Here is a 15,973-nt window from a genome sequence, read left to right as displayed (position 1 = left end):
GGGGGGGATAACTGTACAATAATAAAAACATATAAGACTTTAGAACTAATGTAAAACAAAAGAGGAAGGCAGCACTAATATATAAGGCTAATATTTGTTCTCAAAGTGAGGCAGTGATGAGAATTAATTCTGTAAACCACCCACATTATCACAATTTATGCTTGGATCCTGCAGCCATTGTAATTCAAGGTCACTGTTCAGTAATGTCTGCTTTAACGACAGCCTGTATGAAAGGTCTAATCTGATTATGTATTTAATTCTTATTTCTTATATCTACTTAATTATGGTGCAAGGACTATTGACTTTAACCTTTAGGAATAGCTTTTCTCCAAGCGCTGTGAGTCATCAACATCATATCATTTCTCCCTAGGTAGACAGGTCAGCAAGCTGAATATGAACTGTGGTTTTCTTTTATTGTTCAGATATTTTTCACATAAAATTTCCATTATTAAATTAGGTTTCCATTGACACTGGGTGAAGTGCCTTTTCACTGCCTTTTCACCTATGATACAGACCTGACAAGTTTCTGTTGACAGCTCAAATAAAGGAGTGCAAACATTTACTCTCTTTTATTGAAGATAATTGTCTGTTCTTTAGAAGAAGCAAGTGTTTTGGGTAGGCTAAAGTTAGACAAAAGTTGGGATGCATACTGGGTGGTCAGAAAATGGTAAAAATTTAAACGCACCTATGCACAATTTAGATCTAAAAATCCTGCATTCACAGAGGGTAGCAACTCTGTTCAAGCCCGTGTGACTCTCCATTAGAAATGAATGACTTCTGGTTCAGTCTGTGGAAAGCAGTGAAAAGGTTGCTTTAGTCAGGGCTCGCTGTCAGCAGAAGGTGAGTGACCGCTAAACCACTGTTTAGAATATTTTGCACTTGAAGTTAATGCGTGCTGCACTTACCTCAAATTACCTCTAATTATCTGTGATTGAAAATGGCTGTGAGGGTACATTTTGTAATGATTGTCATTTTTTCACTTTGCTGTCGATTTCAAAACAGGATATTTCTATTTCTATTTCAAAACAGGATAATCTATAATCAGTATAACTTCCCCTTCCTCTTGCAGCCACATCTATCTTCTGATGAAGTGTTCACTGGCGAGGGCGAGACAATCTGTCACTCACGAGATTGCAACAATAGCAAGGGACAGCGATTCAGTGATCCAATCAATTCCAATGGACAAAATCAAGTCCTGCCCTTCCCTGCATCCCAATGTCCATACTATCCATCCTAAATAGTAGGCTATGTGAGATTAGAATGACCAAAAGCATAGTAGGTTGAAAAAAGTATGTCAAAAGTCCCCGGATGATCTACTATTTCCGGTAGATTTTTGAAGTGTGGATCCAACACAAAAACAGTATGTGACAAAATAAGTATGTCTGAATTTACAGTACTCATAAAGGAGTAGATAAAAGTACCCGGATGACCTACTACTTCTGCCGGGAGTCTGAAGTGTGCATAAGACACTTTACTATCCCATGAGGCCACGGAGAGGATTTGTGTATGGCAGTAAAGCAACGTAACTGACGCTGGTAACGTTAGGTCACGTGATAATGACAACATGGCGAATTCTATTGTTTTACAGTCTATGGGCAAATATATTTGGAACACTCCGACTTTTTGGGACTTTAGCTTATTCACAGTATCCCCCAGAGTTAGATAAGTCCATACATACCTTTTTCATTTCTGTGCGTTCTGTAAGTGTTATTTGACGCACCCACCGCTAGCCTAGCTTAGCACAAAGACTGGATGTAAATGGATAAGGTAGCATACTAATCCCAATAAGTGACAAAATAATGCAAACATTTTCCTATTTACATGTTGTGATCTGTATAGTCACAGTGTGTACAAATAACAAGGCTATATGAGACAGAGACCATTTTTAATCATATAAATACTGGGAACTATATTCTCACTAGGCGTAGGAGCACAGCTACTTGGGCGGAGTGATTAGCGCAGCACACGAGACGCCCTGTTGATGGTTCCGTAAACAAAACAAACGTGACTAACTAGCTAGTAGCGAACGTGACTCGTGATCATGGCTGACTTTGAGGAATTGTCAGAGGAATTTTACTGGGTATCAAACCAAGATCCAGAACCATATAGTTTTGAGCCAGAATACACAGACGAGGAGTTACAAACTTTGGAAGCTGTAAGACAAGATACAGCGAACACCCATGATTGTAAACTATAAATTTACTATCTAGTAATTGCTGACTCTATTACTCCAACTCTGAGCGAACTCTCTGCTCCTCACCACAGGGCGTCTTGTGTGCTGCGCTAATCACTCCGCCCAAGTAGCCACTCCGCCCAAGTAGCTGTGCTCCTACGCCTAGTGAGAATATAGTTCCCAGTATTTATACGATTAAAAATGGTCTCTGTCTCATATAGCCTTGTTATTTGTACACGCTGTGACTATACAGATCACAACATGTAAATAGGAAAATGTTTGCATTATTTTGTCACTTATTGGGATTAGTATGCTACCTTATCCATTTACATCCAGTCTTTGTGCTAAGCTAGGCTAGCGGTGGGTGCGTCAAATAACACTTACAGAACGCACATAAATGAAAAAGGTATGTATGGACTTATCTAACTCTGGGGGATACTGTGAATAAGCTAAAGTCCCAAAAAGTCGGAGTGTTCCTTTAAGTCCAGATTACTTTCTACACACATTCATACTATATAGAACATACATTTTAGCGGCTGTGAACTAATTACTTATTCAAAATAAGCAATTTTGGATGCAGACACACATGCTGACTTTACATTTCATTATTTCTTCCTTTTGCACAGCCAGGACTTTTTGTGAATTATATACTTATCAATATCTGTATATAACTACCTAATACAGTTTCACATTTATATCTGTTCTATCTATAGATTTCATGCCACAAAACAAAACAAAACAAAACATATGCACAAAGAATTATAGTGAGCAATGATTTTGAAATCAATCAAAATTAATAGGTGCAACGCTGAATTTATGAATATCAATGTATTAACCAATATACTGTGGTGTAAAATGTAACATGAAAAAGCATTAAAGTTGTATCGGAATCTACAGACTGCACCTTTAAGAAGGGAACCTCCCACGTGTTGCATGTTGTCCGTGCCACAGGTTGCCTACCTGTCTCGCATAACTCTGCACTAACGTCCACACACTCGCGCTCTCTTCTCAAGAGAAAAAAAATAATGTGGCTCAATCCCATCGTCACCGAATCGTTCTCGGATTGACTCCGCCCTCAAAAGTCTCGCGACTGACACATTTTGTCATTCTCTCAGAAAAAAAACTCAGCTTTTGTGGTCGAGGTTGTCAGAAACCTCTCGGGTTTCGTAGCTTTTCCCACAGCTGTGAGGAGTTGTCGCCTTTTGACTGTCGACTATGCTGGACCCGTCCTCCAGCGATGAATCTGAGGGAGAACTACCACCTGAGGACGAACCGCCCGTTAAAACTGGGAAACCTGTTAAAAAGAGTACCAAACCCGAAAAGACGTCGGACGCCCCGCGTACCCAACCCAAGGAACAGGTCCCTTCTCCCGCTGAGGCGGACAAAACCGAGCAGGAGAGAATTAAGAAAGAGGAGACTGAGAGGAAAATTAAACTACAGATTTATGTGTTTGTGTTGAGATGTATCGCGTATCCATTTAACGCTAAACAGCCCACAGACATGGCTCGTCGTCAGCAGAAGGTGAGTGACCGTTAAACCACTGTTTAGAATATTTCGCGCTTGAAATTAATGCGCGCGTGCAGCACTAAACCTAACTCAATCTGCTTCCAAACTTGTCTTTTTACAAAAGAAGCGTACTTTTTACAGGGTTTAGAGAAGGTGTGTAAGTCTGACAACTGCAAATTCTTGTGCATCACACTTCTGAGTGACTGAAATATGTTTGTTTACTGTCCTCTTACCTGTGTCAACTATGAACTAGGCTATTTAGAGAATCAATCTAAATAAATTAAGCATTGATAAAATAGTGCAAGCAAAGGTTAGGATCACGCTTTAACTCTCTCTATTGCAGGGATTTCGAAGTTGGAACATTTTTGATTGCTTTTTTTGTGCAAAAGACTGACTTCCTAACAAATCCTTTTTTAGGTATGTTGCTTATAGCAACATGTGACTATGAAATGGAATGAAATCAATCATGCTTTTATTTATTTAAAATTGTGTAGTGAAATTGGGTGATGTCAAATAATGTTAAACAAGTTTCTTATATTAAGTATTAGTGTGATTTTACACTAACTGCAACATGACAGTCTTTATCAAATTTAGCCTACTAGTATTAACCTTTTACCTTAATTCACCTGAAATGTAAATTCTAAAAAGTTTGATATTTTAATAATGAATAATGCATAAAAAATAACATGACAGCTGCAATATGCACAATATTATTCATCGCGTAAACAACATGGCATACCAATATGTGACTTATTTATGATGTAGGAAAAAACTAGGCTATTAAAATTGCTTCTCTGAAGGCAGTTCTCCGGAGCAAAAATGAGCAACCCTGTGCTCCATGCCTGAAAAGGATCTTAAAATGACCACCAGGATGTAGTGTGACCAAGAAAAACGTTTTATTGCTTCATGGCATTTCTTCATATTTCTGTTGTCAGATTATATGCAGCATGTGCTTAAAATGTGTACAAAATGGATTTGTTACTCTGAGGTAACAGGGTGCAATATCACTGTAAATACAAAAATATAATTTTGATCATTTCAGGGGCCATTTGGGGATCTCAGACTACCTCACTGGTAGACTCCTTTAGATAACCTCTAGGCACCCTTTCGAAAGGTCACTTCTCCAAGGAACATGCAACTTCATGCAAGAACTCTAAAGACTGTCAATAATTCTCTCAGTAACCCCATCAGAAGGGAAATGCTTTGAGGCACTTGAAACATATTTTGAACTTCTTGTGAACACAATATGTGAGGCACCTTCAGAAGGGTGCCTTGAGGCTCTCAAGAGGGTTCTGCCACTGTGGAAGACTGAGGAACCCCAAAAGTTGCCTCAAGTATCTTTTCATTTTTACAATGAATGTTTCACCATGTTGCTTCAGGGCAATACAACAGTTGTCTTGCAGATGAGATGGATGATAATAAAAATGACTTAGGAAAAAAAAGTTAAATGATTACTCTTGGTCACATTTTAATATAGTTTTTTTTTGGCATAGTATATTGTGCCGAGACTGAAAATTCTGTTGTTCCAAACAAATGCTTTCATTCATCTTCGGAACACAAATGAGAGAATATGAAAAAAATATTTTTGACCATGCATTTAAAGTCTAGCTAATCAGCTAATTTTCAAACTTTGGAACAACATGAGTCTGAGTGAATGATGACAAAATTTTCATTTTTGGGTGAAATATCCCCTTAAAGGAGACACATTATGCTCCTTTATATGCGCCAGAATTGAGTTCTCTTTCACGATTGACCGAGCAGTAACACACAATTATGGAAAAATTTCCATTTGGTTGAGTATCCTCATAAGAGCAGTCTTAAATGACTTAAAGTCTTAAATGAACGTAAAGAGTTGTGAGAAAATGAAATCATTGTCAGCAGCGGCAGATCTTAAAGTGACAGCAGCCACTAATGCTGTCTGTCATTAAAGTAATCAAAGAACAAAAGTAACATAGAAAATCACTCACTGCTCGACTAAAGAACTTTTGTAGCTTTAACAAGGATTAATCTATATTTAATTTATGATTTATGCAGTGCAGACTGTGGTAGATATTTTTCCCCTACGCACCTGACTTAGGTTACCATGTGTCCCTGACACCTGAAAATATTATACTCAGTTGAGTTCACTTCTGACTGCTCGGGTTGACGCCTAAGTGTAGCTATTCTGACCGTATAAAATGCCTAAGAATTATAGTTACCTGCCCGCAATCTAACCCCGCCTAAGAGTCGAACGACGTCTCGTTCCATTCGAACACTATCACTTGGGAATAAGGTCTCTAGTGTTCTTAACCCACTCCACACTATCACTTGGGTAAAGAAGTAAGATCTCTAGTGTTTCGCTAAATAACTTGTTCCACTAACTAACTTGCTGCGCAGCAATACTAACCGACAGACTTCAGACAATGCCTTCGAATATGCTTTAATCACGGCCGGAGGATCTCAGACAAATTGCAGAGAGAATCCCACCAGCAAAAAGGAATACAACAGTTTTTTTTTAGAATAGGAGCATGGCAAAAATGACATGATACATTACATAATTTCCCTACAATTTGATTGGTTCTTCATATGCGAACCCTTCTGTTTTAAGTACACTTAAATTAAAAGTTTTTATATTTTTTAAGCCTAATAAATGTGTAAAAAAAAAAAAAAAAAAAAAACGGATAGCTTTCAATTACACAAATGTTGAATGGCTATAATTAATGTTTAAAATATATATATTTTCATCGAGACATCAAGTAGCAGTAGTAGAGGTTATACTGGCCTTCAAACTGTCTTTATGTTGTTTCTACAATAATTTGGAGATTAACTGTAAATTATAACAAAATATATTTAAAAAAAACTCACCAACTCACATTTTTGTTCAAACACCGTTTAAAAGTGAATTTTGCATGAAAGGTCCACTAATTAAATATGTGAACGTGCTTTAATGTAGCTTATATCGTTGAACAGCAGCTTTGTTTTGAAATTGTTTCTCTCCCCTTGGTGAAATATAGAATCACTTATGAGAACAAGCACAGATGCTATTTTTACCATCACACACCCACTACCTCTAACATATACAGCTTTTGGACTTGTCCTATTAGTGTTTTTAGATTCTATATAATTCAAGTACACTTCTAAAGCTGGAAATTTAAGCAACTGTTATAAAAAGGGCTGATAATAACCGGTTATCAGCTCTGCACCTGTAAGACCTATAAATTATATTCCAATTCCTGGTCTTAACCTTTCAGAAATCCGTCTGAATCTTAATTTTATGCATAAACTACCCTCCCACAAACAACAAGTGGCACATGAGAAAAGAGACCCCTTTCTTCAAAATTATCATGTATTCTTGGTAGAGATGCACCGATTGATCGGCTGGTGACCGGAATTGGCCGATTTTCACGTGATCGGCCGTAACCGGCGACCGGCCGGTCAGTCTGACAAATGCCGGTCAAATGCACTCGGGCGCGGCATAATTAACATAGCGCAACATCAGCATCACACGTGCACACGGAGCACATGTAGAAAACCTCGTGAATTACGTCCGTTCAGACCGCAAGCGCGTATTTTTTTTTCGGCGTGCATGTTAATCAATGAGTGCATTCACAACGGAAGCAGGAGCAGCGCGTGAGCGTCAAGCAGGAGCGTCGCGAGCAGTGAAGCGCGTGTTTCGGCGCCGAGTCTATTTGCTGCACTGCTCGCGCTCAATTAAAGGGAAAGCACACTTTTGATGGAAAATAGCCTAAATAGGGTTTCACAAAAAAGTGCCCAAAATGCACAGAATTTGTGTGTTTTAACAAGAACTGGAGCAGGCTATGTCAGAAAAGAAAACAAAGACTAATATTTATAGAAAATGTACCCTTTAAACTTGTTTTATTATTCAGTTTGTACAAGTGATTGCAATAGGCCTGTGTGTGTGTGCTTTGAGAAATATCTTTATACTGCAAGGCTATATTTATTTTATTTTTTATTTATATAGCCTATTATTTTATTGCCATTCCCTGTTTTCATACAGACGTTTCGTTTGCTAAATATATATATATATATATATATATATATATATATATATATATTGGATATTGAATGTGAAAAGGAAATGGTTCTTCCACAACACTGCACTTTAGATGTGTGGGAACTATGCAAATTGTAAAATGTTCTATTACAGAAAAGATATAAAATAAATATTTGTGTGTGCTGTAAAGTGGTTAGAAAAAATGAAATCGGAATCGGCTAAAATCGGTATCGGCAGGTCAAACTTAATGAAAAATCGGAAATCGGAATCGGCCCAGAAAATTGTAATCGGTGCATCTCTAATTCTTGGTGGATTGTCGAGGAGAATTGTACCTGAGAAAGTCATCAAAACAACGTTGATTGGCTGATGGCACAGTAAGTGACTAGCCTGAAATAGGATAAGGGTAAAAATATAAGGGACATCTACAATATAATGAAACATTTGCATCAGATATTAAATCTATTTAAAAGGCCATCAATGGAGATTACTTTTTTTTTTTTTTCAGTCAGACAGTGTAGTTGGTGCATTTACCAGCAGGGGCTAATGGGGTCATGCTAGTAAAAAGCACCTAAAAGCTGTCACAAAGAACCAGCAAAAGTAATGATTATGAATATGTCAAATATAGCAAGGAGACATTTTAATTGTTTATTAATAAACAAGTGTTTTCTGTGTCAGTGTCAGCTGCAAAGATGAAGTTGACGATGCTTACTCGCGATCTTTGCAGTAGTGAACGCGCCCATGCACATTTCATACGGATTAAGAGAGCAGTCTGTTTTCTTTCGTTTTGAATTGTTCTGTTTAAAAGTAGACATGTCTGTGTGAGGCAAGTAGGCTACCTTATACGCCGAGTTTCGGTTCATTTATGAGACGAGCTCCAGTTCACGCGCCAGCGCATTCGTGCCGTGATTATCACTTGTCTAGGCTACTATATTTACTTCTTATTTATTAAATCCAGGCACATTGGTTTCATCATTGGTTGATGAAACATTGGTTAAAATTAAGATACAATTAATACAAAACGAAATTAAATTTAAAGACAGGCTTTGTGCTTTCTGTTGATGTCTCTGTGAAAGTTTTAAAGCAGTCTTTTAGTGCCGCTTTCAGAGCGGTCACGTCCGTAACGGAGAACTGTCCCGTCCATAACATTGTTTTTTTTCCCTCAATGCGAACTCGAAAAATACAATAAAATGAATATTTTGTTCTGTGGAGAGCCAACCCTTCTTCATCCAGTGGGTAGTATTACTTTTGGTTTATGGCCCTAGTTAATGTGTTATGTTAACATACCGGACACCTATTCAGCTTGTTGTTCTGTGTGCTATTGTGTAGTTGAATAACTTGCCTTTCCAGATTAAATGTCTATTCTTGGTCTTTGATTTTGTGAAATAAATTTCTAAATAAATGCGACTTATAGTCCAGTGCGACTTATATATGTTTTTTTTCCTCTTCATGACGCATTTTTTGACTGATGCGACTTATACTCCGGAGCGACTTATAGTCCGGAAAATACGGTACACATAAATACCACCTTGTTAGTTAAGTGTATCTTGGATCCTCTTCACATTAAACAAATGTACACTGTTCATAGAAATAGTGAAGGAAGAATCTCTGGAGCCCTACTGACTTACAAGTATACATGTTTTTTACATGTTTTTACTTGTACATGTCCAAAAAGTTTTGTGTGACCAATGGACCATACCGAATGGTACATTGATGACAAGTTAAACAGTAAGACATTGTCCATTATTAATCCCTTCCATGATCCATTGGACAAGAAACAAGCAAACGAAAAGGTAAAATAAAATGAAAAATAAAATAGATGAAATAGAAAAAATGTTCCTTCTAATAGCTGACAAATATTATTCATTGTCAGTTACCAGTGATCAAAGTAGGTCTTTAAAGTAGTTCAAAAAGTTGCAGGTGGCGCTCCTGTCTGGGAAAAATGCAGCTAATTGGGCATTGGTTAAGTGTGCTCTGATTAGTATTTTACACTGTAGTAAACCATGGCACAAATGGAAGAGGAATGTACCTGGTTCAAGATGTTATGCCATAGATCCTCTGAGATAGCAAGTCCTTGGTCATGCTCCCAAGTATCTTTGAAAGTGTCAGTATGGTCCGATATATTAAATTATATAGACAGAGATTAGATTCCTATGGTTGACATTTCAATCAAGAAAGTAGTCGATGTGTGTTTCTGGGTGATGATTAGGAAAGTGAGGAACTGCTTCTGTATGAATCGTCTAATTTGGAAGAACTGAAATAAGTGATGATTGGGTATATTGTTTAGATTAGAAGTAAAAAGCAGCAAATACTCCCTTTTCGAAGAGGTCAATAATCTTGAGAAGGCCATTAGATGACCAAAGGTGAAATGCAGGGTCTGAACTGGATGGGGGAAAAGTTATTGTTAGAGATAGGCATGTGAATAGAGACTATGCAAACCATAATGTTTCTTAAATTGAACCCAGATTTTGAGGGAACTAGTGACTAGGATTATTTGAGACCCTGCTTAGAACTAAAGGAATTTGAGAACAAACAATAGTGTCAAGTGTACTCTCAGACAATGTTTCTGTATGCACCCATGGTGGACAGTTGTCAGAGTAGCTATCCCTGTTTCAAAAGAGAAGTTTATTAATGTTGCAGGCCTTGCACTTCCAAACTTCCAGCAATATTACTGGGCCTGCAACATTAATAAACTTTATGGGCTTTGACGGTATTTTTTGCGCTCATTTCTATGGGGGAATAAACGCAAAATACCGTCAAAGCCCATAAAAAAAATTATTAATAAAAATCGGTATGTTGAAAAAGGTAAAGAAATTTACGAAGAATAACCATTTTACACAAATTAATGTGACTTACAAGACGAGAGAAACTGCTCGCAAATAAAGTTGTAACGCAGTTAGATGTTGTGGGAAGGAGGAGGCGGGAAGCAGCGAACATTCAATAGACTTTAATATCAAAAATAAAACAAATACAAAACGAAAATAAAAGACAGCAGCCCCTCACGGGCGACATAGAAATAGTGAAGGAAGAATCTCTGGAGCCCTACTGACTTACAAGTGTACATGTTTTTTTTTACATGTTTTTACTTGTACATGTCCAAATTTTTTTTTTTTTTTTTTTTTTGTGTGACCAATGGACCATACCGAATGGTACATTGATGACAAGTTAAACAGTAAAGACATTGTCCATTATTAATCCCTTCCATGATCCATTGGACAAGAAACAAGCAAACGAAAAGGTAAAATAAAATGAAAATAAAATAGATGAAATAGAAAAAAAGTTCCTTTTAATAGCTGACAAATATTATTCATTGTCAGTTAATCGTGATCAAGGTAGGTCTTTAATGTTGTTCAAGAAGTTGCAGGTGGCACTTTTTTTTTTTTTAAAGGCTCCTCCTTTTATGCTTCCGCTCCTCCGTGAGAGATACGAGACCGGTGCGTCGCGCAGGTGTCGCTCATCAGTAATCACGCCACCGGCTTCGCGCCACCCTCTCACGGCCCTCTGCCTCGTCCTGCTCGCCACAAAAGTATTGTAAGAATTTGTAAAGAAGACCCCCAGGTATTTGAAACCATCAGAAGCAATCTTGAAGGTTAATATTGATTTGGAAATTTTTTGTCAATTTATCTTGTGGCCTGATAGTTGGCTAAATTTTTAAGTGTACATGTTCTTTATTAAGATTATTTCTTTGAAGTGACAGAAGCTTTACAATGAGTAGGTTTACAAGCACCCTCATAATGCGATTATAATGGGATTTCGGCAATATTGTGAATAAACTTTACCTCATGTAAACACAATACTTAGATCAAACTAATGTGATCAAGCTCAAAATAATAGTAACCATACTCGCATTAAACTATATGGCGGACAGCAATTTTAATCACATTATTCCAAAGTGCGCATGTGCTCGGACGTACACAGATCGCCGCATGTTTTCCCACAACTTCATGAATGAACTCTTGAATGTGACATTATTCTGAAGTTTTCCCTCCACTCCGAATCACTAAACGCTTTCAACACAGTCTCTTCTCTGTATCTTCATCCAGAGACCGCACAAAGAATACGATGCAACGTAGGCAAACCCTGTTGCAGTGGCATTGCGATATTCATCACTGCGTCGAATAACCTTTCAGAATAACCTGTGCTTTGCATTTGATGTAATTAGATTAAAACAGTGGCCAGTAACATGCTACTGTTTCTGAGTTCATTATTTGTATAATGGCGGTAAAAATAACCACACATCTTAGCAAATGATCAGAATAATGAAAACTGCATGTAAACATCTCAATTAACTCCTTATTTTGATTATTGGAAATAATCGCATTGGTGCACATGTAAACGTAGTCAGTGTTCACAAATATCACAAGTCTATGTGATCCTCCAGGTCATAGTGTGCGAAAAACAGAAGAAAGCTGAATTATGCATGTCCAATAAAACCCCATGACCTCCATTGAACTTAGAATTTGATTGTTCAATCAAAATGCTTAAGGGCACAGCATGGCCTCCCCATAAAAGTCAGACGACACAAGTTTTGCCCTTATTTATACGTAAATCGAGAAGAAATAACTCTTCCTTTAGTCTGTGTTGAATAAATATTCTCAGTTGGAGGAGATCTTGAGAGTAGCTAGGGGCAGATTATTGATTTTTCTGTCATGGCTCATAGAAATAGCTTTGCTGTATAAATGAGAAGGTAACCTTCCTGGTTTTGCAGATCTTATCAGGTGCTACTCAAGTATTCCTTGAGGCACTATTTTCCTCATGGATATGGTGCAGGTTGTGAGAGGACTCCTTTACTGTGCTGCATGTGATCAGCCATCTTTCACTTTTGATATTCCACTTCACATGATAGAAGAAAGTCAGTGTAAGTATGCTGCCGGTTACCCCTTTACAATCACTAGGGATACATACACACATCTTTTGTCTTTTGAGCTGTCCAGAGTGTCTGGATGACTTTGTTCAAGATCTTACATTATGTTGAATGCATTATTATAATCTTACTGCACTTCTAAGTTACACTGTCAAAGTTACACACTGCCTTTCAGAATCTGTAAACCTGTTATCGAAGTTATCTGAACGCATGACTGTTGCCCTCTTTGAATTTAAATTTATTTTATGACTGATCTTACAGTGTTTTTCTTTCTTATACACATAATAGTCTTCGTAACAAATAGCTATGGGTTCAATTAAGCCAACATGTATTTTTTTCCCAAAGCCACCATGCTGTCAACCCACTTTTGTGTCATTCAAGTGCATTTCTGAGCTTTTATTCGGAGCACATGCTGATAGACTGAAATTCAGTGCGAACAAACAATGAATTTGGATATGGGCGTCTTGAATGTGTTGTAAAGCCTCATTTGGATTGAAACATGCAAAAATGTACTACATACAGTTAAAATGCATGCTATATAACTCAGGATTGGCTTGTGTACTGACTAATACTTGAGATTTTCATGCATTTTGGGATAAAAGGAGATTGACTATTTAAATAGTCACATAGCTTATTCCAGGATAAGATTTTTTGTGAGTTCCCATGATTCCCTTGGCTCACTTAGTGCCGTCAGTGAAATAAAATATGATCAATGAGGAAAAACAAAAACACTTTTTAACATCTCAGTAAGTAAAAGATAGGATAGTCTTGGCACTATCCAGTATCGTGTTTAGTGTGCAATGGAACCAGTGTTCAGATCCTGATTCAAACCAAGCAAAATTACAATTGAACTTGACTGTAAGAGATCACAAAAACAAGCATTTTTGACTTTTTGTGAGGAAAAGTTGTGAGTTTGTACAGACATGAGGGTGTGTAGAAATTTCAGTTTAACAAAGTAAATTAAATACCTTTTTTTTTTTTTTTTTTTTACTGAAAAATTACTCAGTCCACAGATTGCTACAGGAATGACGTATTTTTGAAGAAGTCAGTTGCTAACAAGTTGCTAAATGGGACTACTGATGTTGTCGGGGACATTAAAAGTCATCACACAAGTTGAGTGACCTGGGTGTGGTTCATTTATAGCGGAAGGTTAGCTTTTTATTTCTGGTGATTGATTTTAGGCTTCAAAATTCATAGAAGTTGTTCATTTGTGAAAATTACGTATCATAAATTTTTGTTGATCTGAGAGCTTATTTTTGCAACAATTCAAAAGCCTATGGAAAAATCATAATGTTTTTTTTGTCGAGGGAACCGGTGTTATGCTAACTTCTAATTTTACCTGTTTCTATTTTTTTTGTACTTTAATTATTCTAAAATTTCAGCCTACATACATTTTAGACAAGTAGCAGAAATGCAGCTATACTGTTCACACGATGGACACTGTTGCCTGATTTCTGCCACAGCATTTCTTACTTAAAAATCTGAAGGGACACGAGTGAGCACATAAAACTTCTAATCTATTCAATGTACAGTATGTGATGCCCGTTTCAGTGCACATGTGTGGGATTCTGTCACCTTTTTTGCCCATGACTGACACTAGGCATATTTCACTGGATGCTCACTAAAAGTGTTTTCAGCCTGTTCCCTTTATATGTAATCCAGATCGCACTCATTATTTGAATGTCATAGTCTTATATGTTGTTATTGCCACTGGCTAGTTCTGTAACATGAAATATGGAAGGTGTAATAAAGGTGCCAAGATGTGCTTCACTTGTAAATAAAACCGACATCCCCGTAGGCATTATCGCACATTACTGTCTCAAGGCAAAAATACACTGTCATTAAATCTCAGTTTCAAAGGTAGCCTATTAAAATTCAAATTTAATAAAGAGTGGAAGGTAAACTATTGCTAATCAGATTTTGTGTACTCATTCTTAATGGATTACTCGCACGATTGATAGAAATCCCGTCATGCACCTGTTCACGGCCTTGTTAGCACATTTCAGGGATCTCCCAGCAAGTGAGGGAAATGTTTCATATAAGACTGTTGTGTAATACTTCCCCCAGATGATAAACTGTCAGAATTGTAATGCTAGCAAGATGTTTGATTGTAACACCACTTTTTCATGAATAAAAATAAATATCCTTGTGTTTCTGCTTACAGTTTTGCAGTGAGAAAATTACCTGAAGTCCTCATTGTCAATAAATGTTGACAGTTCAAGGGGAATTGGGTGATGTGGTGAATACTAATACGAGAGATCCACTATATGTTGGAGCTTATACAGTTAGAAACTGCAGTCAAATGTGGGATATTTAGGTGTTTCGTGTCTATACTACCCGGTTTAAGCTGAAAGCATTTCTATGAGGAAAATCTGGGATTTTCCATTCTGTAACTCTCCATCCATTTCTTTCATCCATTCCTTTGTGGATTTGATTGTTTTTTTTGAGTCATTGTATTGTTGCAAAGTCCATACAGTTCAGCTTCAGCATGAAATATGCCCTCACAATCTCCCTCAGTAATGTGAAATTCATGGTTGAATCTTTGATGACATGCTGGCCTGATTCTGAGTCAGACTTATTTTTTTTATTTTTTTGAGTAAAAAAAAAAAAATATATATATATATATATATATATATATATATATATATATATATATATATATATATATATATATATATATATATATATATTATAATTATTATTATTATTATTATATATATATATTTTTTTCTGAATTTGAATTGAGGTAGCAAATGGATGCAGAATTGCAAAGTAGAATTTAAATATAAGAAATTAAAATAAAAAAATTACATTACTGTATTTTTTTTATAGAATCCCACAGTTTAATTTTAAATGTTGTCTTAACAAAGACTTGTTTAAATGATTTCTGAGAAAAGATTAGCCTTAAATTTGAAGGTTTATAGTCCTCATGGAAAGACAGATAAGATGGGTAGTTGGAAAGATTGATTGATAGAGAGATGTTTGAAAAGACACACAAACATTTGTGTGCAGTTTATAGATTTCATCCTATTTAAAACGTATTGGTTAACCAGGATTCTTGTTTTCACCACGTGTGCATACCTATTGCACCTATTGCCGGTGAGTAGACGTAGAAATAAATAGACATCTACTCACCGGCGCCCCTCAAGGATAGTGGAAATGCCCCCCGCCATCGCTAGGGGTATAGGGTCTGTGACAGGACTGTTTTCAACCTCTCAGTTATATCATTGGAGAGGCATTACAAACAACAAGTGGCTTCTCGACACACTCGAGAAGGGATTTTGTCTTCAGTTCCGTCACAGACCCCCAAGTGAGCACCCAGGTTCATCCAACAGTGATCCGGGATCCTCATCAGGATGAGATCAACTGAGATCCAAAACTTGTTGGACAAGGGTGCAATAGAATTCGTAGACCCCCATATCCATCCCGGGGGATTCCA

At 37.0% G+C, this 15,973-nt stretch overlaps 1 protein-coding gene across 6 annotated transcripts in view; it reads left to right on the top strand.

Annotated features, from left to right (window-relative positions):
- Window positions 1-3,075: 3,075 nt before the first annotated feature.
- The window catches only part of cadps2 (Ca++-dependent secretion activator 2), a 146,346-nt gene continuing 133,448 nt past the window's right edge, over window positions 3,076-15,973 (top strand). For all 6 annotated transcript variants that reach the window (XR_014029416.1, XR_014029417.1, XR_014029418.1 and 3 more), the window contains exon 1: window positions 3,076-3,694. Coding sequence is in view for 3 of the 6 variants with exons in the window: in XM_081356506.1 (XP_081212632.1) it covers window positions 3,389-3,694 (306 nt within the window). In the remaining 3 variants the exon portion in view is untranslated. The remainder of the gene's footprint in view (window positions 3,695-15,973) is intronic.

Source organism: Scardinius erythrophthalmus (genome assembly GCF_964197995.2).
Source record: "Scardinius erythrophthalmus genome assembly, chromosome: 24".
In the NCBI taxonomy this organism is placed as follows: Eukaryota; Metazoa; Chordata; class Actinopteri; order Cypriniformes; family Leuciscidae; genus Scardinius; species Scardinius erythrophthalmus.
The sequence above is the reverse complement of the archived record's forward strand: the minus strand, read 5'-3'. Positions and strand labels throughout refer to the sequence as shown.